The sequence below is a fragment of the Phascolarctos cinereus genome, unplaced genomic scaffold (genome assembly GCF_003287225.1).
Source record: "Phascolarctos cinereus isolate Bilbo 61053 unplaced genomic scaffold, phaCin_HiC Scaffold_4;HRSCAF=312, whole genome shotgun sequence".
NCBI classification, from domain to species: domain Eukaryota; kingdom Metazoa; phylum Chordata; class Mammalia; order Diprotodontia; family Phascolarctidae; genus Phascolarctos; species Phascolarctos cinereus.
Window position 1 is genome coordinate 663,184,787 of NW_027555847.1, and position 26,024 is coordinate 663,210,810.

The 26,024-nt window shown below is 40.3% G+C and overlaps 1 protein-coding gene across 1 annotated transcript in view; it reads right to left on the minus strand.

Annotated features, from left to right (window-relative positions):
- CATSPERD (catsper channel auxiliary subunit delta) overlaps nucleotides 1-26,024 on the minus strand; it is a 76,278-nt gene that overhangs the window by 25,227 nt on the left and 25,027 nt on the right. Inside the window, exons 6-10 of the mRNA XM_078151816.1 lie at nucleotides 25,145-25,240; nucleotides 23,280-23,362; nucleotides 14,961-15,137; nucleotides 1,911-2,024; nucleotides 930-1,019 (exon numbers count right to left, since the gene is read on the minus strand). Coding sequence (XP_078007942.1) covers nucleotides 930-1,019; nucleotides 1,911-2,024; nucleotides 14,961-15,137; nucleotides 23,280-23,362; nucleotides 25,145-25,240 — 560 coding nt within the window. The remainder of the gene's footprint in view (nucleotides 1-929; nucleotides 1,020-1,910; nucleotides 2,025-14,960; nucleotides 15,138-23,279; nucleotides 23,363-25,144; nucleotides 25,241-26,024) is intronic.

Sequence of the window (26,024 nt, forward strand, 5' to 3'; positions counted from 1 at the left end):
ATACATGGTGTGAAGAAAGTTAGGAATTATAAGAGACAAAACTGGAGATGGTCTATCTGATAGGGCAGGAGGGCACAGGGCAGAGCCTATGCAGAGGCACAGAGATGGGAGGTGGAATGATGTGGATGGAAAGGAACTCGTAGGCCATGTTAACTACCACAGAGATAGTATTTTAGGGAGTAATAGGAAACAAGACTGGAAAGGCTGGTAGTAGACACATTGCAGGTTGAGGATTTTCATTGAGGTTTGTTGTGAGTTTGGAATGAGACATGTGTAAAGCACTTGGCAAACCTTTGAGCAGTATGCAAGGGTGAGCTGTTGCTGTTACTGCAGTCATGCTCTGATGTCTTGCCTTCTCATAGGCAGCACTGGGGCTGAGCAGACGCCTGGAAGGACCTCCCCAACTGCGTTGCTGACAGACCTATTGTTTAGGGACAAGCCTGGCTAACTGCAGAAAGGTTGGCCTTCGGGGGAACGGACTTTTAGCCATATAGAACAATATGCGAAGAACATCTCCTAAACACACTGAGGGGCTCTAATGGGTGTTAGTGAAAGGAGTGCCTGCTGATAAAAATTCCGAATCCCAGAGGGACAATTCTATTAAACTCAAATTTTATACGAGTGACTACTAATTATTTGTTGTTGTTGTTGTTGTGTCTAACTCTCTATGACCCCATTTGGGGTGTTCTTGGCAGGGATACTAGAATGGTTTGCCAATTCCTTCTCCAGCTCAGTTTTCAGATGAGGAAACTGCAACAAATAGAGTTAAGTGACTTGCCCAGGGTCACTCAGATAGTAAGTGTCTGAGGTCAGATTTGAACTCAGGGTCTTCCTAACTCTAGGCCCAGCACTCCACCAACTGTGCTATCTAGTTGCCCATTTTCTAATTATAGCTGGGTTTATAATACCATTATGGGACATCAGCTTACTATTGTAAATTTTGTGTTTCCATCAAAGGTGTAGCCATCTTCATACATTTTTACTTGGAATCCAAGAGAATGGGGATTACTGACGGTGACCTTTGGAAAAAGAACAGAAAACAAAAAACAACATACTATGCAAAACAAATGGACGTAAAGAACATCACTTAGGTAAGAAGGATCTTCCTTCATCAGAGTGTATGTCGGTTCATAACTCTCTTTGTCTGATCTCTCCTACTTACCTACTAGGGCCTATCAGGTCCCTAAGGCTATTTATGCATCTCATTAGAGATGAATTAGGCAAAAGCCACAAGGACTTGGAGACCCCTGGGACCTCTGAGGGCATGGTATGTTTTCCGAGAAGATGAAGCACTGGTAGTGATCTAGTTCGACTTTCCTGCCAGGTTGGCAGTGAGTCAGGCCTGGCCAGCAGGTATTGGGAATGGCTCTGTAGGAGCAAGGCCTGAGCTGAGGCCTGGTGAAGGGGCATGGGAGCTGAGGCTGGGTAGAGGTTGAAGGCAGCCGGTGATTCTGTCAAAGCAGGCCAGTGGAGAAATGGAGATGGGACAGGGGAAGTTTAAGGGGAATGGTTGAGGAACAAGAGGCTAGGAGCTTTTCTGATATAAGAAGTAAAAACAAGCTGGAATCCAGAAGGGCATTTTATATTTATCTTTTGGGGAAGTAAAACAAGGCGTCCTAATGTGCTGAGGCCTGCCCAGAGCCAACCTGTCTGATAAGTTCTAGGCCTGATCACCTGGGGGCAACAGGGACTAGCGTATGCCCCTAACCAGGCAGTAACTTCTTCAAGGGATGAAGAAACTAATTTAGTGGTTTGGAGTTCTAGGCCTGGTAATCCTTCAATAAGAATGCCAGGGAGCTCCAGGGCTGCTAGAGAGAGGCAGCACACAAATCCATTTGAGGATGCTGGGCTAAGAAAGGGAGGTGCTGGTGTTAGAAACATTCATTCTACAAAGAAGACAATATACTTACTATTGGAATTGGTAATTGAGATGGCTGAGGCACCAGCTTAGCAGATAATTCCAAGGTTTCACCCATGTCTAGGATGTGCATTTTTTTATCAAAATCTCCACGCAAAACTTCTGCCTATTTAGAAATGTAATCATAAGACCGACAAGGAGAGATTTGGTAAGTGAAAAAGAATAATGAATGAAATCCTTTTCATCTTCCAAAGCTCAGTTCACATGCCACCTTCCCCCACCTATGAAGTTTGCACATGATCCTTCAGGTGAAAAAGTGGTTTTCCCACCACAAATGGGATCCACTTTATCTGGATCTGTCTCTTTTACTCCCTCACCACATTCTCCCTACTATGTAATAATCATAGCTAATAAGTATAGGTACCATTTCAATAGCTCTTTGAAGATTACAAAATGTTTCCCTGTTATTCATGGAATTTCATTTGATTCTCACCCCATTTTGCAGATGAGCAAAGTGAGACTAAAGACTAAAGAGGTAAAACAAATTGGACCAGTGTCACACAGCTAGCAAGTATCTGAGGCAGGATTTGAACTCAGGTATTCCTGATTCCAAGTGTCATATTCTATCTGCCGCACTACTTAGCTGCCATATTATACTTATTAACGCATGTCAGAGCCTTCTTACTAGGTTGTGAGTTCCTTGAAGCCTGGAACAATGACCTATTTCACCTTTGAACTCTCAAGGGTAAGCACAGGGACTTGAGTATAATTACTGATAACTTCAATGTTTGTTGAATTAAAAAAAAATCAAAGTATTCAGCTCCACTCCCCCATCTCTGGACTTTTCTACCTCCTCCCTTCTTTCTTCTCAACCTGGACATGCCACCACACTATGGCCCTCTCTTCTGGCTGGTGAACCCTGGCTTGGACCACCATTTCATGAGACTCTCAGTTTATCTTAGCTCTACTACTCACTGCTTGGAATTTTCTACCTGTACCCCAGAAGTCTAGTCCTACCCTCCTCCATTCTTCTCCCTCCCTTTACTCTTTCCTTTGATGTGTTGACTTCATCCATTAGAATAGAAACTCCTTGAAAGCAGAAACTCTTTTTTTTGTTTTCGTATCTGTGTCCCCAGTGTAAGGGCCTAAGAAGTGCTTTCTTTATCCATCTATCTTAAGATGAAAGATTAGATAGGCAAGCAAGAAGAAAGGGTCTCTTCCTTCCTCTCATGACCATATAGCCTCTCCAACTGGAAGGATCTGGGCTTTAGCAAAGAGCCCAACATATAGCAGTTTTCTGGATTCCACTGGTTCCTAAAAGTTTTTAGTACAAGATGTGACTATACAAAACAGAGATAGTCATTACAGGATGTGGAACTGGCCACCAAATTGAGACCCTTTGCTGTGACCTTTCTCCGTTGCCATTCTCTACATCTCTCAAAGCCCTATGACATCAGTCCTCCATTTCTCTCCTTGACTCTAGTTTCTGATGAAGAGATGACCCTTCTTGCTAAGGCCAACCGCTTTACATGTACTTTGATCTACTCTACGACATCTTTTCTGGAAGATTGCTCCCACAATCATCACCCATTTCTCTTTAATCTTTAGTGTCCCCCCCCCCCCGTACATTCTTGGGCTTACAAATCCGCTCAGGTGTCCCTCATCTTAAAAAAAAAAAAGCCTTACCATACTGTACCTCACCTGCCCTTTCTCCCCACGCCCCAAGCTATCATCCTGTGTCTTTCCTCCCTTTCATAATCAAACGCTCAGGGAAAAAAGAAACCCAACCCAGACCCGTTTGCTCTCTCGTCTGTTTCCTTTCGTCTCACTTTTCAGCTCTGGGCAGTCTGGCTTCCGGCCTTACCTTTCTAGGATAAGCCTCATTCCGGCCCTTCTCATCTCTTGCCTGGGCTATTGCACAGCCTCCTAATGCTTCTCCTTACCCCGATCCCTCCTCTGCTTGTCTGCCAAAGTGACTTTAGTGAAGCACAGGTTTACAATGTAAAGCGCAATGAGTTCCAGCGGCTTCCTATAACTTCCAGGATCAGATAGAAATTCTTCTGTTTAGCATATAAAGCCCTTCATAGCATGGCCCCTTGCTACAGTTCCAATTTCCTTATGTTTCGTTTACCTCTGTGCACTCTGTTATTCTACACACTGGCCTACTTGCATTTTCTCGAAAACAACACTACATTGCTATCTCCATGTCTTTGAACTGATTGTCTTCATGCCTGGAGTGCCCTGCCTTTCTCACTTCTACCTCTTGATTTCTCCGGCTTTTTTCAAGACTCAGCTCAAAGCCGACCTTCTGTAGGAGGCCTTTCTAGGTCCTCTCTCCTCCCACTGCTTGCTGGTAATTTCTCCTCTTTCACACTACTATCTACCTGTTCTCGCTACATATCTTGCATATACCAGCTGTTGACATGTTTTTCTCTCCACCCAGAATGCCTTGTTTTTACTTTTCTATGTATCCCTCCTACTTATCAGAGTATGAGGACATGACATGAACTTCATAAATGAATGCTTATGGACTGCCTGACTAATCACCACATCTTATGGTTGTTTCTCAGCTGTCATCCCTCCTTCCTCCTCCTCGACACTCTTCACTGGTTCTTCTGCCTGTCTGACTGCTCCTTCTCAGTTTCCTTTGCTTCATCATCATGTATTTTCCACCTTCTAAATGTTGATTGACCCTGTCTGTTCTGAGCCCTCTTCTATTCTTTCTTTATATTCTCTCTCTTGATGACCTCACCAGCTCTCAAGGATGTAATAATTATTTTTACATAGACTACTTTCAGATCTATATATTTGGCCCTAGCCTCAAGGTCAGGGCCCCATCATCAAATGCTTACTGCATTTTTCAAACTGGATGCCCCATAGGCATCTCAAACTCAACATGCCCAAAAGAAAATTCATCATCTTTTGTCCTAAAACTCATCACTCTTAACTTCTCTATTTCTGTTGAGGGTATCAATCAATTAATTAGTAGACATTTATTAAGTGCCTACTATGTGCCAGGCACTGTGCTAAGTGCTGAGGATGCAAAAAGAGGCAGAAGACAGTTCCTGCCCTCAAGGAGCTCACAATCTAATGGGGAGACAATATGCAAACAAATATGCATGAAGCAGGATAAATAGGAGAGAAGGCATTGGAATTAAAAGGAGTGAGAGGAAGCTTTCTGCAGAAGGTGGGGTTTTATTTGGGACTAACAGGAAGCCAAGAAAGTCAGTAGTCAGAGCACAGTAGGGAGAGTATTACAGTTATGGGGGATAGTCAGAGACAATGCTTTGAGTTGAGAAGTGTTATGGAGTGTCTTTTTTTTTTTTTGGCTAGGCAATGGGGTTAAGTGACTTGCCCAGGGTCACACAGCTAGCAAGTGTCTGAGGCCAGATTTGAACTCAGGTCCTTCTGAATCCAGGGTGATCTATCCACTGTGCTGCCTAGCTGCCCCCGAGGGTCATGTTTGTGGAACAGCCAGGAGCTAGTATCAGTGGATTGGAGCTTGAGTTGAGGAGTATGGTAGGAAGAGACTTGGTTACAAAGGGCTTTGAATGCCAAGCAGAGTCATTTTATATTTAGTCCTGGAGGCAACAGGGAACTACTAGAGTTTATTGAGTAAGAAGTTGACCGTGGTCAGACCTATGCTTTAAGACAATCACTTTAGTGTTTGAATGGAGGATGGATTAGCACCAGAGGGAGACTTGGGGCAGGCAGAACCATCAGCAGCTATTGCAATATAATCCAGGCCTGCCCTTGAGGGAAGCAGTATCAGAGGAGCAAAGGGAGCCTATATGAGAGATATTGCAAAGGTGATATTCACATCGATCTTTTTTTTCTCTATGACATGACCATTCCTTTATTCAGTCTCTCATCGGCTCCTGAACTCTTATAGTCACCTTCTTAGTTGATCTCCTCATCTCAAGTCTCCCTGCCACTGCTATCCTCACTGCAAGTCTTTGTCCAGTGGAGTTTCTTAAAGTATATGTCTGATCATGTCATTCCTCTACTCAGTAAATTCCTTATAACCTCTAGGATCAAATATAAACTCTAGCACTGAGCATTTCAAGCCATCCACAACCTGGCCCCAACCTACCTTTCCAGATTATTATGCATTATCTGTAGCCCCCTCCCCACCTTCTACTTCATCCTACTTACTGTTCCACTCTACTGGCTACCTTACAGTTCCTCATACACAATACTTCACTCATCTCCATCAACTTTGTGCCTTTAAACTGGCTATCCCCCATGCCTCCTGACCTCAGTCTCTTAGATGCCATATTTTCTTCAAGGTTTAGCTCAGGTGCCACCCCCTACTTGAAGCCTTTCTTTCCCATTCACCCAAAGCTGTTGGTGCTCCTCCCCCCTCCCCTAAAGAAATTTTGTATATATTGTGTATCTATTTTTATATATTGTATATGTACATGTTATCTCTCCCCCACTCCATTAGACCGTAAGCTCCTTACAGGCAGCAATGGTTTTCCTTTGTTCTCTGTATCTTCCCTGTACCTAGAACCCGTGAATGCTTGTTGATTGATTGGTGAGTCTCTAGTGAAGAAGTATACAAGAAGTCCTAATATACCACAGATTCTGGGGTGAAATAGAGGGGAGTCCATTTGCATTTTTAATTTATGCAAATTTACATTTGTTGTTCTTGAGTAGTTTCAGTCCTGCCAATTCCTCATGACTCTATTTGGGGTTTTCTTGGCAGAGATTTCCTTCTCCAGCTCATTTTGCAGATGAGGAAACTGAGGCAAACAGGGTTAAGTGACTTGCCCAGGGTCACACAACTAGTGAGGCCACCCACATTTGAACTCAGGAAGAGGAGTCTTTCTAATTGCAGGACCAACACTCTATCTACTGCACCATGTAGTTCCCCTTAAAAATGTAAATCTATATTTACATTTTCTCTTTTCTTAAAGTATAAAGCAGATACCTAAAGTCACCTGAGTACGCCATTACATTACAAACTCTAATTGGATTGGGGTTACTCTCCCCTCTCCACTAACAGAAATAGGTAATACAAGATAACAAATAGTAGAATGGTAAAATTTTAGAGCTAGAGGGAACTTTAAAGATCATTTAGTCCATCTTCTCTCCATAGGTAGTAATCTTCTCTTTCTCTCTTAAAGATGGCCATCTGGCCCATGCCTGAACACTTACAGTGATGGAAAACTCATTACCTTTCAAGTGTATTCCGCTGTTCCAACAACTCACATTTAAAAAAAAAATTCCTCCTTATATTCAGTCAATCAGTCAGTAAATAAACATTTATTAAGTATCTACTATGTGCTAGGTACTGTGGTAACTGCTAGTGGCATACAAAGAAAGGTTAAAGAAAGTCCCAGCTCTGGAGTCCTTGACAGGAGCTCACTGTTTAATAAGGCAGATCACATACAAATAACCACGTCCCAACAAGATAAATACAGGTTGAACTGGAGATAATCCAGAGGGTAGGCACTCAAATGAAGAGAGATCAGGAGTGGTTTCCTTTGGAAGGTGAGATTTTATCTGCCAAAGAAGCCAGGAGGTGGAGATGAGGAGGGAAAGCATTCAGGCATGGACATAGACAGTAAAAATACCTGGAACCAAGAGATGGAGTGCAGAGTGTCTTTCTTGTTTGAGGAAGAGCAAGGAGGCAGTGTCACAGGCTCAAAGTGTGTGTGTGTGTGTGTGTGTGTGTGTGTGTGTGTGTGTATGGTGTAAGGTTTAATAAGTTTGGAAAGGTATGGAAGGGAGACTAAATTATAAAGGATTTTGAATGCCAAACAGAAGATTTTTGTATTTGATCCTGGAGGTTCCAGGGAACTGATGGAGTATGCGCCCAAGTCGAGACCTTTGCTCCTTATCCCAAAATAATTTGGGTCCCATTTGTGTGAGAGGAATGACAGGGCACCAGCTCTGGAAACCTCCTCCTTGAACTCCTTGAATTCCCCGACTTGGTCAAGTCTCCTGTGTTTGCCTGAGGCATCGAGCCTTCCCAGTTAATTAACTGCCCTTTCATGGTCTTGCACCTGCCCCACCCCCCCAGACCTCCACTCCTTGTTCCTATCTAGACCCCAGTCTCCCTTGGCCACGTGGTCCCAGTCCCTGGCATTGCTGGGCCTTCTCTGCTACCTCCCAGTCACCTCAGACTACTTGGCCACTCTTAGATCCCTTCCCCAGTCTTTCTGTATATAAGATCCACTTTGGCTGCCATTAAGAGGCTCGGATTCTTTAAGAGTCTAGCCAAGTACTCAGATTCTTAAAGTCTGGCCAATGGCTCAGATTCAATCTGGCTCGCTTGCATTAGTAATACAAATGTTCAGATTCCTTAAGAGTCTGGCCAATATGGCGGATCTTTAATAAACCTTGTCTTTGGCTGAAAGAAGGCTTGGGTTGAATTCATTCTGGCAGGACCTGCATGTTACTATTTTGGGGTCCCAGCACCTCTAAACCTCAACAGTTGCTGTGTGGCACTCCATTTAAACCTGAGGAAAGAAGCACAGGATACAGGCCAATGTTGTCCCTGCAAAAGTCACTTGGGGCAGATACCCAGGTGGGTAAAACATAAATGGCAATTCAATGTGTGAGGACGTTGAGATCCAGCCCCCAGGAAAACCATCATTAGAGGGGAGAGAATCAGAAAGTGAGCAATAGTGGAAAATGAAGAAAAAAGATTGCAATTACCAGAGATCTCAGGAAGAATACAATTCAAAGGCTTTGCACATAAGCAGATAAATCAACAAAGAAAACATTGACAGCAGAAGGAAATATGGTTTCCAGATCTAATAAACCAGTTAAAGCATCTATGAATAAATAATGCAAACCAAAAGAAAAGGATCCACCACTTGATAGATAGAGAACCCTGAGGAGAACATGAAAACACAACACACTATTTCTGAGTGATTTAAAAAAGAAATGAGAATTATGAGAGCAGAACTTATGGCCTGCGTAGCAAAAATAATCAGTAGAATAGAAAAACTTGAATCGGCAATGGCAAGTCTCACCAAAGAAACAAAAGAGAACAATTGATTGGGAATGCAAAAACACAAAAGGACAATGTAGAAGAAGAGAAGCTAAAAACAATAATATTAAAAGAAGACATGCTCTCTACACAAGCAAAAATACTGATTTTGAAGACAGACAACCTAAGGATCATAGGTCTTTCAGAAGGACATGACAGGGTAAAAATCTGTAACACCATATTGCTGGAAATAATAGAAGACAACAGCCCAAAACTTCTGAACATAGAAAATGGAATTCCAATTGAAAGAATTCATAGATCACCTCCAGAAGGAAAAAAAAACACCAAGGCTGAAAACTCTTATACATATAGTGGTTAAATTTAATAATTCGATTCAGAAACAACAAATTCTGCAAACAATCAAGAGAAAGACTTTCGATACAAAGGAAAAGGAATTTAAATAATAGAAGACTATTCGGTACCTATCACAAAATGCTAGGAGGAAATGGAATAATGTGTTCTGAAGAACACATTGGAGTTCAGGTTGCAACTAGGAGTGACTTACCTTGCAAATCTGAGCTTAACCATAAATTAAAAAAAAAAGGATGTTCACTAATAAAGATGCATTTGAAACATTCTTAGAAAGAAAACCAGAACTGAAGAGACCATTTGCTTTTTCAACACTCCAGACAAAAGAAATGCGGGAGGGATAAATCAATGTAGCAGCCAAGGCCAGCAACAGCATCAGAATGGTAGCGGAGAGACCAGTCAGAGACTTATGAATGTGCACAAAGAGCAAGGGTCAAGATAGAGGTCAGTTGGAGGTAACAGCAGAGGCAGGTAGAGGATATTATAGATGGAACCTAATGACATCCTGCCCACAGACGAATCAGTGATTTTTTGTGGGGCTACATTACAAAATAGGGTAGTGGAAGGGGGAGGGGAATAGGAAGACAAAGGGGGGAGTCTGATGTACTTAGATCAATCGAAGGCTAGCAATGAGGAGAAGATGATCCTCGTGCTCTCTCATTCTGAGAGTTCTGGACAGTTTTAACTTACAACCTGTGTGGTTTCCAGACATTTTGCTGTTGTTGTTCATGGCTGTTAGATACCTCTCCTTGACATGTCTTATAGGTCAGTTGTTTTTGATATAGTTCTTAAATTTTCTTCTGTTTTTTTTTTCAATTTTTTGGTTATGTTTTAATATTTCTTGTTGTCTTATTGAGTGGCTGTTTTCTGCCTTGCTCATTCTCATCTTCATGGTATTCAATTCTTAGATCTTCTCAAGTGTCAATTTTCCTTTCCATTCTTTCTTTCCTAGATTTTCTATCCTATATCTCTTATTTCATTTCTTCCAGGTACTCCTGAAGTCCTTGTGGCCAGAACATGTTTTTCTCTGAAGTTTACCTGGACTTGTGCAGTCACTATCCTCCTTGGGGTTTACCTCTTGGTATTCAGAGGTTTCCTTGTTTTGCTCATCTCATCCACCTCAGCATCTAGGTTGGGCCCCAAGCTTGTGCCAAGCTCACAAAATGGTGTGGGCTGGACCTGCCCCATCCCAAGAATAGTGGTTTAGACTAGGCCTCTCCTTCAAGGGACTGGCGTCAGGGTGGGGCTGCTCTAATATTGGATTCTTCCTGGGAATGCTCTCTTGCTGTAAGGCTCATGGACTTCCCCCAGCCATAGGCTTTCCCTGAGTTTCCACTCCCCTCTCTTGCTGGAGTCAGAGGCTTCTCTCATCCATGTTGGGTTCCTACCACAGGCTCAGGGAACTGCTCAGGCTGGATTTTGCCTAAGACCTTTTTCTGGCAACTGGACAGTAGCAGCATGACTCATAGAACACCTTTAGGCTGCTCTCTCTGATTGAATTCCTGCATCCTAGAACTTCAGGGAAGACTGGGATTGGGGTTGGGAGCTTCTAGGGTTAGGCAGGGAATTCTGGACCTGACTGAAACTTCCACAGTCTGCCTGCACTCTGCCCTCTGCTCTCTGCCCTCAACCTACCCTAGCTTATCTATCCCAGGGTCTCTGCAGGACTCCAGGGGTCCCCCTGTGGATTCCTAAGTTGTGCAAGGGAGTCTAGAGGTAATTCTCTTTAATATCTATCCAGAGTGGGGCATTTCTAGATCCCACTGGAGCATTTGCAGGGGATTTGGGCTCTTTTGCATCCTACCACATCATTTTACCACAATCCCCATAAATACTTTTTGAAAATCTGTATTGGCTGGTGAGTTCTCTGTTCTTCTCAATTTCAAACCATTTTCTATTTTCTACTCATTGAAATCATTTATTTTTGTCTCCCAGATTTGATGATCAAGAATTCCCCAACTTTTTTGGGCTGACTCCCGCCCAAAGAATTTTAGCTTTTCTTCTGAATTCTTTGAAATCTGTTGTGCTAAAATCAGTAAGCATTTATTAAGCACTGAGACACTGCGCTTGGCACCAGGAAAACAGAGACAAAAATGGAACAGGAAGTATAAGATATATATCTAAAAGTAAATCCAAGGTTATTTGCAGATGAAGTCCTAGCAGCTCTGGGAATGAGGAAGTACCTGAGTGTAAGAGGTGACACTCGATCTGGGCTTTGCAGAAACCAAGGAGTCCTAACAGTCAGAGATGAGCAAATAGGCCATTCCAGGCATGGTGGGCTGTCTGTAAATGTACAGAGATGAAAGATAGAATGAAGCCCAGAAAGCAGGCCAGGTTGGCTAGAATGGAGAGTGTTGGAAGGTGAGTAAGTCTGGGAAGAGACACTGGATCTCAGTCATGAGGGACTTTCGATGTCAAAAGAAGTTCGCTAGTGGCAATAGAGAACCCCTGGATCTTTTTTGAGCAGACTAGTAATATGATCAGATTTGGGCTTTAGCAATGCCACTTTAGCATCTGAAGAGTGATTACATTAAGAGTTTCAGTAGTTCAGGTGAGAGGTAAAGATGGCCTGGTTTAGGGTGGTAGACACTTGAATGGAAGGTATGAGACAAGATACAAGAAACGGGATGGAGAGAGAATCAATGAGACTTAGCAACTGATTGAACATGTGGGAGGAGGGAGAGAGGGGAATCAAGAATGACACTAAAGTTACATTTAATGTATGCCTGTTGATTGATTGATTGCCAATCTTGGTCATGATGCTTCCTTCACAACCCTTCTCAGAGTCTTTGCTGAAACTGGTGCCACTGCTAGGCATATATTCCAAAGATATAACAGAACTTTAGAAGGAAAGGACACATATGTATAAAAATATTCAGAGTAGCTCTTTTTGTTGCAGCAAAAGAACTAGGAACTAGAAGGGGGAATGACTTAATAAATTATGTCACATAACTGTAATGGAGTATTATTTGTTGTGCTGAAGGATGTGACAACAGGGATGGATTCAGAGACATCTGGAAAGACTTGTAGGAACTGATGCAGAAATGAAGTGAACAGAACCAAGAGAATTTATACAATTTATATAATTACAACAATATTTTAAAGAAAAACAACTTTGAAAAACTTAAGAATACTGATTAATACAATGATCCATGACAACTCCAGAGAACCAATGATGAAATATAGATGCCACATCTTGACAAAGAAGTTATGGACTAGAGGTGTGAAATGAGAGAGATTTTTTTTTAATCCAATGAGACCTATTTTTGCTTAAATATGCTTGTTTGTTATAAGGGAGAGGTTTTTTTTTTTAATTTGTTGGGCAATTGGGAGAAAAAAAAGAAGGCTTGGTGATAGTTGTGCATAAAAAAAAAAGAAATGAGTACTATGCTCAAAGGGCTATCAAAATGTGCATACCCTTTGACCCAGCAATAGCACTTCTAGGGCTATATCCCAAAGAGATCATACAAGTGGGAAAAGGACCCACATGTACAAAAATATTCATAGCAGCTCTTTTTGTGGTGGCAAAGAATTGGAAATTGAGAGGATGCCCATCAGCTGGGGAATGGCTGAGCAAGTTGTGGTATGTAAGTGTAATGGAATACTATTGTGCTATAAGAAATGCTGAACAGGCTGACTTCAGAAAAAGCTGGAAAGACTTATATGGTCTGATGCTGAGTGAAGTGAGCAGAACCAAGAGAACATTGTACACAATAACAGCCACATTGTGTGATGACTAATATTGATAAACTTAACCCTTCTCAGCAATACAAGGATCTAAGACATCGCCAGAGGCCTCGTGATAGAAAATGCTATCCACATCCAAATGAAGAACTATGGAAGCGGAATCGCTATCATTTTTTTTTCTCTTCTGTTGAGTTTTGTTTCCTCTTTCTAATGGTTCCTCCTATTGGTTTTAATTTTTACTTACAACTTCACTAATGTGAAAATATGTTTAATAGGAATGTAAATGTATAGCCTATATGAAATTGTGCACCGTCTTGGGGAGGGTGATGGGGAGGAAGGGGGAGAAAAATTTTAAACTCAAAAGCATATAGAAGTGATTGTTGATAAATCAAAATAAATTAATAAAATTTTTAAAAAATTTAAGAAAAGAAATGAAAGCATTGCAACTCATTTTTAATGGACAGACGAGAATAGAAAAAGTTTCAGAGGGAAACAGACAAGCAGGACAGCTTTGAAACTAAACTATTGAATTCATTATGTACTTTAAAAATAAGTTCTATGTAATAGAGATTTGTGGTTTCATATACAATTCTCTTTCTATTCTTTGTGCATATTCATGTTTATTAGTATTTGTCAAGTTCAGAATAACAAAAAAAAATGCCAAAAAATTTTCCAAAGTTTAAAAAGAAATAAATATTGGTGAGAGACCCATCTTAACCAAGTCATTCCAAGGACATTAAAGGATGAAACAAACAGAAGAAAAATGCAAAAGCGACACAAAGGAGTTTTAGAATAAACTTTTTTTTTCTCCTATCAAGGACAATGGAGACACCACATCTGGACCCAAATGTCTCAGTCCTAGACATTTTTATACAGTAGGGAGAACAATACCAAAGAGAACAAAGGCACACAGGAAAAGCAATGGGATTAGACCCATGCTGGAGGTCACACCATTGGGAGGGTATCTGAAGGAAGGGGAGATATCAAAGGTCTGAACAAATCTTGGACCTCATTAATATCAGAAAAGTAATCAAGACCCAATATGGCTAGGAAAGTGATTGAATATGTAAATTTCCCTGGATGGTGTTCTAGACACATCTATCATGCTGAAATTATGCATATGGCAAACAGAATTATAACAAGTTCTAATGTGTCAGTGTCCTTGAACCTTCTATATTCTACTGGCCCTAATACCACTATTAGGTCTGTATCCCAAGAGATTATAAAAAGGGAAACGGACACGAAAATATTTGTAGCAGCTCTTTAGGCAGTGGCAAAGAATTGGAAATTTAGGGGATGCCCATCAATTGGGGAATGGCTGAACAAGTTGTGGTATATGAATGTAATGGAATACTATTGCGCTACAAGAAATAATGAGCAGGCAGCTTTCATAAAAACCTGAAAAGACTTACATGAATTGATGCAAAGTGAAATGAGCAAAACCAGGAGAACATTGTACACAGTAATAGCAACACTGCACAATGATCAATTATGATTGACTTAGTTCTTCTCAGCAATACAATGATCCAAGACAATTCCAAAAGACTAATGAAGGAAAATACCATCCACTTCCAGAGGAAGAACTGATGGAGTCTGGATGCAGACTGAAGCATACTATTTTCACTTAATTTTTTTTCATGTTTTTTTTTTCCTTTTGCAAACTGTAATTGTTTTGCAAACTATTTCTTCTTTTGCAACATGACTAATAGGGAAATAGGTTTTACATGATTGCACATATATAACCTACATATCAAATTGCTTACCATCTTAGGGAGGGACGGAAAAAATTTGGAACTCAAAATTTTATTAAAAATGAATGTTAAAATTGTCTTTATGTGTAATTGGAAAAAAAATACTTTTAAAAATAGATTCAAACTGGCCCCTCTATTAAGGGGCCATATGAGGTTTTATGGAATGTAACAAGTTACATTCCATAAAACCTTAGTCATCATTCATCATATTAGGGACAAACTCACATTTCCCAACAGCCAATTTGAACTCACACTTCATTAAGGGATAAACAAAATCATTGCTGATAAGCAGGAATAAGAAACCTAAGGACACATTTTAAAAACAACAAACACAAACTACGTTATTCCATACCTTGCAACTTTTTAAACCAATCTCAAGTTCCATGAGCACATACTGCATATTCACACAACATACTACAAAATTATAGGCTGGATCATCTTCATCCTTTACTGCAGTTACTATCACAACATTTCCAATACTTTCGAACATTATTGCTGAGCCATTTGTCACGGGAGTTTCTTCTGTAATCTAAGGGGAAAACAGTTGGAAGATTAAATGAATTCTATTTCACATTGAAAATTAAGGAGTTACTTTGCAGATGAGGATTAAATGATATGAAGGGACTTAGAAATGTTAATAAATTGACTCTTTTTTAGCTTAATATAGTTCTCAGCTAAAGCTTTTTTTTTAAATTTTTAGGCAATTGGGGTTAAGTGACTTGCCCAGGGTCACACAGCTAGTAAGTGTCTAGTGGTTGGTCTGAGTTTGGATTTGAACTCAGGTCCTCCTGACTTCAGGGCCGGTGTTCTATCCACTCCACCACCTAGCTGCCCCTCAGCTAAAGCTTTTAAAGCCAAAATCCAAAAATTAAGTGTTTCATTCACTGCTAAAGAGGATGCTTTAGGAATAAGTTCTAAGAGGATAAAGCATAACCTGAAAACTAAGCCACAACTTCCCATGGTGACTAATTTACAACATAATAGTAGCTTAGGCAAAGGGAATGGTCTGGAGGACCAGGTGAAATCTTTGCCCTTCTTAGTTTTTGGAAAGTTTAAAACCCTAAAGGCTAGAATATAGGGAGAAAGAAGAAAGAAGCAAAAGTTTTTACCTCTCTCATCCTCTTTTACTGTTATTATTATGTTCCATATGAGAATTTTATCATTGTCATTATAACTCTTATTAATTCAGTTCAATTTAATAAACATTTATTAAGCACTTACTATGTACCAGGCACTGCGCTAAGTGCTGGGGATACAAAAAGGGACAAAAGACCATCCCTGACCTCAAGGAGCTTACAGTCTAATGGGAGAGACAACATGCAAACAAACATATACAGTGCAAGCTATTTACAAAATAAATAGGAAATCATTAAAACAGGGGTAAGGAAAGGTTTCCTATGGAAAATAGGATTTTAGTTAGAACTTAAGGGAAACCAGGGAGATCAGCAGTCTGAACAGAGAAGGGAGAGCATTTCAGGCATGAGGGGACAGCCAGAAAGAATGCCCAGAACTGAGAGATGGAGTGTTGTTCATGGAATAATAGCCAGAAGGCTAGTGTCACTGGATCAAAGAGTATGCATCAAGCAGTAAGATGTAAGAAGATTAGAAAGGTAGGTTTGAATGTCAAACAGAGCATTTTGTATTTGCTCCAGGAGGCAACAGGAAGCCACTGGAGTTTATTGAGTAGAGGGGTGACATGATCAGACCTATGTTTTAGGAAAAGTCACTTTAGTGGCCGAATAGAGGATGGACTGGAGTGGGGAGAGACTCTAGGCAGGCAGACCCACCAGTGGACTATGTAATCATCCAGAGGGGAGGCGGTGAGGGTTCGAGAGTGGTGGCAGCGTCAGAAGAGAGAAGAGGACGTATATGAGAGATGTTGAAACAAAGGTGAAATTGACAGGCCTTGGCGACAGGTTGGATGAGGGGATGAAAGATAGTGAAGAATCCAGGATGACTCCTAGGTCCTGCGCCTGAGGGACGGGGAAGATGATATTGCCCTCTACAGCAGTAGGGAAGGTAGGAGGGTGGGAAGGTTCAGCCATAAAAAGCTACCACGGTGGCAGGGAAGACAAAGACACAAACTCAGAAGAATACAATAATGTGAAAACAGTTACAACCAAAGTCTTAAAAAATGCTAACTGGGTGGCAGCTAGGTGGTGAAGTGGATAGAACACCGGCCCTGAAGTCAGGAGGACCTGAGTTCAAATCCAGCCTCAGACCAAACACTTGACACTTACTAGCTGTGTGACCCTGGGCAAGTCACTTAACCCCAATTGCCTAAAAAAGAAAAAAAGAAAAAATGCTAACTGGACACAAGCCCAATAAGGATTCCTGGAAGAGTTAAAGAAAGAGATGAGTGGTAGAGGAAAAAAATGGGAAAAGAAATGAGAGTGATACAAGAAAATTATGAAAAGAGAATTAACAGCTTGCAAAAGAGGCACAAAAATATTGAACAAAATAACACCTTAAAAAAACCAGAATTGTCCTAATGGTAAAAGAGACACAAAAATTCACTGAAGAAAAGAACTCCTTTAAAAGGAGACTGGGCCAAATGGAAAAGGAGGTACAAAAATTCACTGAAGAAAATTAAAAAGCCTAATTTTTCAAATGGAAAAAAGGTACAAAAGCTCACTGAAGAAAATAATTCCTTAAAAATTAGAAAAATTAGGGCAAGTGGACCTTGAGACATCAAGAAAAAATAAAGCAAAGTCAAAACAATGAAAAATAGAAGAAAATCTTTAAAATCTTATAGGAAAAACAATTGACCTGCAAATTAGATTGAAGAGAGATAATTTGAGAATTATTGCACTGCCTAAAATCATGATGATTCAAAAAGAAAAGGGCCTAGTCATCATATGTCAAGAAATCATCAAGGAAAATTGCCCTAATATCTCAGCACCACAGGGCAAAATAGAAATTGAAAGAATCCACTGATCATCTCCTGAAAAAGATCTCAAAATGAAAACTCACAGGAATATTATAGCCAAATTCTAGACCTTCCAGGTCAAGGAGGAAATACTGCAAACATCCAGAAAGAAATAATTATAATATTGTGGAGCCAAAGTCAGTATCACACAAGATTTAGCAGCCTCCACATTAGAGAAGAAGAGGGCTTGAAAAATTATATTCTGGAGGGCGAAGGAACTAGGATTACAACCAAGAATAACCCACCCAGAAAAAAATGAGATAATCCTTCAAGGAAAAAATGGATATTTAATAAGAGGACTTCCAAGCATTCATAAATTCATAAAAGCATTCATTCCAAGTATGCATAAAAAGGTAACAATGAAAGAGAACTCAAAAGTGACTCAATAATATGGTTAAATTTTTTACATTCTTATATGGGAAGATGATACATGTAACGTCTAATGATGATGAAGATGAGTAATCATAGATCTTATTAAAGAAATTTTGAGGGCTTAGTGCAATCAACAAAATATCATCCATAAACAATAGTCAATAAACACTTATTAAGCACCTACTGTGTGCCTGGCGCTGTGCTAAGTGCTGGGGATACAAATAAGAAAAAGAAAAGATAGTTATTGCCCTTAAGAAGCTTATAATCGAATGAGGGAAAAATACATAAGATGAAGCTGAAAAGTTAGGAAGAGGAGAAGCCACAAGAGGGTACCCTCTCATATGGTGTCGAAACCAGGCAAAGGGGCTGATGGGAAATGTATTAAGCTGGAAAGTTCTGGGCCCTCTGTAAAGGAAGGCTTTGGGAGTTTTTTGCTTTGCCCTCCAGCCCTCCAATTAGAGGGGAGACGAATTGAACGTGCTGAGAAGGTGTTGAATAACAAAGCTGAATCAACCTTCCATTGGATGAGCTTTCAGGTGATTAGCTTAGCCTGGGAGAGACATGATATTCAGAGAGCTGGAGCAGGGCAGCTGATAGACTTCCAAACAGAAAGTATGTGGAGGACTTAGCCATTCATAGGAAATATCCCTTCTATTTGGACCTTGCACAGAACATCTTCCATGGCAATGGTAAACATTTATGGTGAGTATACACTTTCCTATTTCATATCTCACTTACTATTAATAATCAGAAGGTAACTGGTATCTCTGTGGTTTGATGTACAAAGAAATCTTGCACAAATAATTTTAACATATGCAGGAGAGTAAGAAAATTCACTAAACTGTTGATAATTTTCTTTGTGGCAGCAAAAAACCAAAACTAAACAAAACCAAACAAAAAAACACAACTGGAAACAGATTAGGGAATGATTGAACAAATGGTACTCTATGAATGTAATGGAATATTATTTCACAATAGGAAAAAATGACTATGAGGAATTCAAAGAAACATGGTAGGACTTGTATGAATGGAAACACATGCCATTACAATAATGTACATCAAAACAGGAAAGGTTTTTTGCTTTGTTTTGTTTTTTACAAAAACAAAAAAGACAGCTGAATTACAATGACCAATCTCGGTTCTGGAAAGCAGATAATAAAACATATTTCCCTTCTCTCAGTAGAGAGGTGGGTGGCTGCAAAGATGATATGCTGCATACCCTTTGAGATAGGGTCATTTTGTTGATAAGTTTTTCTTACAATGTTTTTGTTATAAGGGAGGGCTTAAACAGGGACATAAATCAGGAAGTTATTTGTTTCATGCAGAAAGGGCAATTTTCTTTTCCTTAAAAGGGCAAGGAATTGTCCTTTGGATTTCTTTGGTCTAGACTAGAGTGCTGGGGATTTAGCTGTTGATAGAGTTTCCTGGTTACCCTGGGGGTAAAAGGTCCAATCTGTAAGGAGCTGGTGATCCTTAGCTTCTATGGAACCCTCATACAGCTTTCTGACTAAACTCTGCCACTGTTGTGACAAATGTAGAACTTAAGAGGAATAGCATCCACCTGAATTTGTCCTGTATCCTTATTAAATCCTTCTTTGACTATTAACTCATTTTTATTGGATGTTATGTGGTACACAAGATTTTCATTGCATTCTGCTCCTAAGCTTGAACCGTGATGTAGGCCTGGCCCACAAAAGGTATCATTTTAATTTCTTTATGTAATACAACTGGAACTGAGATGGCAAATCCAAATGCAATAATTTAACTTTAATTTAAATAATTTCTATAACACACATATACACACAATCAACAACTGTGCTCTATTTTTCATCTTTTTGTTGTCTTCCTACTAAATTCAACTGTGAATATTCTTGGAATAATGTAGCTCATTTGGGCATTATTATCAAGCTTGGTTTCTGCTGCTTTTTAATTTTTTTCTCCCTCATAAACATTGGACACTAGTAACAGTCACATTTTGCTATGACTGACTTTGATAGACTTAGCTCTTCTCAGCAATGGAAGATCTAAGACAACTCCAAAAGACTCATGATGGAAAATGCCATTCACATCCAGAAAAAGAACCATGGAGTCTGAATGCAGATGGAAGCATACTATTTGCTCTCCTTTTCTTTTGTTTTTTTGTTTTGTTTCTTTTTTTCTCATGGTTCCTTCTGTTGGTTCTAATTTTTCTTTACATTATGACTGAATGGGATGTCCCAGTGAAGACTTCTCAGTGTAATTAAGGTAATGAGTTCAGAAGGTAGTGTGAGAAATGAACTCTCAGAAGTGAAGGCTCCTCAAATGGTCAAATAATTCTTGATTACGACTTTCAAAATCCTCCCCCACTCAGACCCTGTTTTTAAGCACTTAACAGAAAGAATAAGCCCTGCCTCACCCCCAACCTGAGCGGTTTGCCCTTGGCATCTGGCCTTTTTCCTTGTCTTTGAATTTCACACCTAGAATGTAAGCCCCACCTCCTAGTTAGAATGTAAGCCCACCCCCAGTTAAGGGGGTAAGGGATAGTGGTGGGTGGAGACTTGTTTGCATAGTGGGTGGAGACTTTGCGTGGTGGGCGGAGAACTGCTTTTATAAGGTGGCCCTTGTTATGATGGTCTCCATCTCGTGAGATTGTAATAAAGGTAACCTTTGCTTTCCACCTTGAGAAGTCGCTGAGTTTAATTTGGGTTGGGGTCACTATCCCACATATGACTAATGGGAAAATATGCTTAATATGAATAAAGTATAGCCTATATCAGATTGCATACTGTCTTGGGGAGAGGAGAGGAGTGGCAGGGGGAGAAAATTAAAAAAACTCAAAATCTTATGGAAGTGAGTGTTGAAAACTAAAAGTAAATAAATTATTTTTTTTAAAAAAAAAAGGAAAGGGGGAAGGGAAGGAAAGAAGGAAGAAAGGGAGTTGTGTTGTTCAACTGGAACCGGCCAGGTACATGTGCATATATGTATACAGCAACTAGGTGGCATGATAGTACCTACCTCCCAGGGTTGTTGTGAGGATCAGATAAGATACCATTTATAAAGTGCTTTGCAAACTTTAAAGCACTACATAAGTGCTATCATATCATTATTATTATTCTAAACACATACAGGAAGTAGACGTGATTTAGAATATCTTGTCAAGGTCTTTGTGGAATTTCTCTACCTCTTCATCTTTGATACCAAAACCTGGCACCAAAGTTGTAATTATCTTCACAATTGTCTTTTTTTAATGCTCATTACCAGTAAACAATCAATCAATCAGTACTTATTAAGTAGTTACTCTTTGCCTTGTAGGATGAGGAACATAAAAACACAAGTGAATAGTTCTTACTTTTGAGGAACTTACATCTTCATGAGAGCATAATGGGAATCTTTTATTTTTGATTTCCTTTTATTTGTCCTCCAACTTTTGGTTAACTGAAAGCCTATCTTCTGTTAACATTAACCCTACCTGACTAAAATCGGACTCATGAAATAAGGGAACACTGACATTCCTGAGACAGAAGCCAAAGTATTTGGTTATTTGTGAGCTCTCCTAGTTAACTGTTGAAAGTCACATATTTCCCAGACTCTGAATCCTCTTGGTTATCTTGTGGACATGCAAATCTTTCCCTTTAATTGTTGTGTTTGTGAACCTTTTAAATGTAGTTTAATCTATAACTGAATTAGTTTACCCCTGGAGTTTGTGAAGTTTGTTTCCTTAGGGGATATATGAGATGGCAACTCAACTTTTATGACACTGAAGGAAGCATGGGATTTTTGGATGTATCTTTTCTCTAACTTTTATGACCTAAGAGGCATGTACAATGATTGCCATATATAAAAGAATTATTCCTCTGTCACTCTGACATAATTTGGCCTATAAGACGCCTGGTTAGAATCCTAATGATTGTTCGGGTGATTTGTTTTCTCTGAGGCCTGAACCTATACTTGAGCATAATAATAAAACCTAAACTTTTACCTTTTTAAAATTTCTGCATTGTGGTAAATACATTTTGGTATCAGTTACCTACCACATGAACTCAAAGAGCAGCTATTTCTCCCATAAAAAGAGAGACAACACACACATATGTAGAACATACAGGAGCATCATATCTGTGTGTGTGTGTGTGTGTGTGTGTGTGTGTGTGTAACAGCACATAGGCCAGTGCAGCTGGATCATATAGTCCATGAAGGAGAATCATGAGTAAGAAGCCTAGAAAGGTAAGAAGGGGCCAGATTAGGAAGAGAAAGTACACAAAGGAATTTATATTTTATTTTAGAGGTAACAAGGCAACACTGGAATTCACTGAAATGTGCACTGGTGGCTATGTGGGGGATGGACTGAGGTCTAGAGGGACTTGAGGCAGGTAGACCAATTAGCAGGTTACTGCACATCCAAGCAAGAGGTGATGCAGGTTTGAGAAAGGATGATGTTTCTGTGAGAAAAGATGAGGGGATGTATACATGAGGTGGTGTGGAAAAAGAAATTATAACACTTAGCAACTGATTGGATATGTGAAGTAAGCAAGAGTGAGGTGGGAAGCATGACCCCAAGACTAGGTGACTCCAGAAGGCGGCTCCGCAAGATAAGCTGACCAAGCCTCCAGAGAGCCACAGAATTAATGATAATAACCTTGCACTTACTTAGTCAATATGTGTCCTCAGGCATTGTGCTAACCTGGGAATTATGCACTAACCATAAAAAGAAAACAGTGCCTGCCCTCAACTAGCTTATACTCCAATAGGTGAAGATAACACAACGGGGAAGGGAATAAACATTTATACAATGCCTACTAGGTGCCAGGAACAGTGAGATCATCTTATAAAGAAGATCTCATTTGTTCCTCACAAGAACTCTGTGAGGTAGGCACTATTATAATCCCCATTTTGAACAAATTTGAATGAACAGATCTGAACAAAGACCTTCTTTACCAGTGCTCTGCGCACTGTGGTGCCACCTAGATGCCTTAAAAGGAAGCTGAAAAGATGGGCAGCTGGGTGGTACAGTGGTGAGAGTACCAGGCCTGAAGTCAGGAAGACTCATCTTCCTGAGTTCAAATCTGGCCTCAGATACTTACTAGCTGTGTGATCCTGGGCAAATCACTTAACCCTGTTTGCTTCAGTTTCCTCATCTGTGAAATGAGCTGGAGAAGGAAATGGCAAACCACTCCAGTATCTTTGCTAGGAAAAACCCAAATGGGGTCAAAAAGAGCTAGACACGAATGAAATAACTAAACAACAAAAAGTACAAGTTAATACAAAGGAAGAAATGACTTATCCATGGCCACACAGGCAATGAGTATTGTATATGCCCACAGATCAGCAAATGGTCCTTAAACAGACTAAGAGCTGTCTCTTATTCTCCTTTCTCTAGGGACAAATAATACTTACTTTAATTAAAGAAGTTGATAGCAATCCCAGAGTGCCATAATAAAAATGAAAATCTGTAGTTAAAACTGCCAATTCATTTTCATCTAGGAAAAAATTATACAGGTGTTAATTTTTAAATTTTGAATACTTAAAATAAAAATTAACCTGGACTAATGAAAAGGTAATAATCATATCTAGACTTTTCTGATAGATTTCCTACTTGCTACTGGTTTCTTACATTGTTAAATTCTTGATAATAACTGTCTGGAAACACTTGACTGTGCAGTTGGTAAACTAAGACCTTGTTTTAGGGCTTTCTTTTCTGTGATTAGATCTTGGCCCTTTCAAGGACCCTTTCACAAGTTTATGCAGAAGGAGTAGTACAAGGTAGTTTTGAAGGGCATGTGAAAGACACTTTTTTGGGTTAGCACTCATAAACCAAAGGATTTATGCTAAAATACACTTTGAAGATAATTTAATTCAGTTTCCTCATCTTATAGATGAGGAGACAGACCCAGAAAGGAAAAATGACTTGCCTTCCCTCACAAGTCACTTAACCCTACTGCCCAGCCAAAAAAAAAAAAAAGTAAAACCAACAAACAACACCCCACCCCATCTCATAGTTTTATACCTTTGTACTTTAGCTTCTGCTTTTCCATTCTACCAGGAAGAGGAATGGGTAATATCCTTCGGGCTGCTCCACGTGTCTGGGAAGCCCAGTCACCTCCCTCCTAGAGAGATCCTCAAAGACTCCCACTGTGGGGAGAAAACCTCACCCTCCAGGCCTGTTCACTTCCTCTCTTACTACACTAGAAAGAAATACAGCTCTCAGGGTCTTTGCTGACTTGGACCCTTTTGCAAAGATGCCTTCTTGACAAAAGGACTGTTAACAGCAAAGTAAATATAAAACACATACTAGATTTGACTATTTTAAAGAACTAGATGGCCTCTTGAGACCCCTCAAACTTTCAGTCTATGATTCTATGATCCTAGAACCTACAAAGTCATTTCTGGAGATCAGCAGCAGATAGAATGCTAATAATCAACCATGAGTGGGGAGGGGAGCTGTCACGATAAACTTGAGGGTTCTGTGTGGAAAAGGTGCATCCTAGCCATAGAGAGAATTGAAGCAAAGCTGTGGCTGTGGAAGATGGTATGTCATGTAACGGAAATTACAGTCAGGCTGATTTGACCGACAAGCAGAATGCTTAAAGGAGAGTGATATGCATCATGAAGGGCTCTAATTTCCAGAAGACAGAAGGGAGTAAAGGGAGCTACTGGAGTTTCTTGGGCAGCGGAGGGACGTGATCAGACTGATTCTTTAAGGATATCCACTCGGCAGCCAAGTGGACAGTTTACAAAGAGGAGAGGCTGGAGGCAGGGGGGACATGAAAGGCGATTGGAAATGACCAGGGGAGAGGTGATGAACCAGGGTGGCAGCTGTGTGAGCAGAGAGAAGTAAAGGAGGGAAAGGGAGGAGGAAGAATGAGCAATATCTGACAATAGAATGGATGGGACAGATGAGAGAAAGGGAAGAGCCAAGAGCCGAGGGCTACTCCAAGATGGCGAACCTGGGTCACTGGGATGATAGTGGTGCCCTCACAAGAAACACACAAAAACTAAATCAGCCTGGCCCAACGGCTGGGCACCTTCTCCAGGCCAGAGCAAGAGTAAATCATCAGTGAAAGGTGTTTAGGAAAGTAGGCCACGTCTTTCCTGTGGCTAAAAACTCTCTCCCAGGTTGTCTTGTAACTAGTTATTTAAGGACAATTAAAGCTGTGAGAGGAATTAGATGTGCCTCACTCAGAGAGATAAGATACCGCCTATATTCCAGAGACTATAATTCCCATAGAGGGGTGGAGAACGGGGTGAAGGAAGGTACATACAGCCAGCAATGGCGTAGATGCTTTTTCCAGATAGACCAAAGGATTCATGCGTAACGGCTTTTTTCTCTTTAATAGGAATATCTTCCACAAGCTGACCTGGGGGAAGTGGGAAAAGGGAGAGAAAAACACATATATACAAAACAAATATTAGGGCCAGCGTGCTTCTTAAGAGACAAGCTATAGCAAGAGACAGAGTTTTTAAACTCTGATTTTGGTAGCTCTGAGTTACAAACTCCAAAGAGCTATATACATTCATGATGCAATTCAGAGAAAATAGTGGTGGTGGTGGTGGTGGTGGTGTTTTAAGTAAATTAGATTGCTTTCTTTGAAAAAAAAAATTTGGGGTCACAGTCTGCATGGTATAAGGCCATGTGATGCCTGGGGCACTGCAGTAAATCAGCCAGTAGGCTGCCATTTTTAAACTTACTGGATGATAGCCTGTCACTGTATTAATTATTCAGTGAGTTGTGCACAAGTTTGGTCCTCTCCTTGAGCCACCAGCCTAGTGCACACCTCAGTTCTCCTTTGCTCTCAAAGTGTTGAAGTTTCCTCTCTCGCCACCAGAAGTCACTCCCTATATGACCCCAGCTCAAAGTCATAAATTGTTGCACGGAGCAATTCAAATCAATACTGGCTGGGCTTGAATTTAAGCTGGGGAGGGGGGAAATTACATAGTTCTCAAAATAGAAAATATATGAAATCATGAGCTGAGCTCTCCTAATATTCAAACAATTTTAAACAACCTACAAACAACTTTAAAATAAAGCCTTAAATAGAATTCTGGAGTGGCGGAGCCAACAAAAGGTCAGGGTGAGATGTTGTTTCAGCCCAAGACAACTCAGGTCAAAAAGAGAGATCTGTGAGTTTTACAGAACTAGAA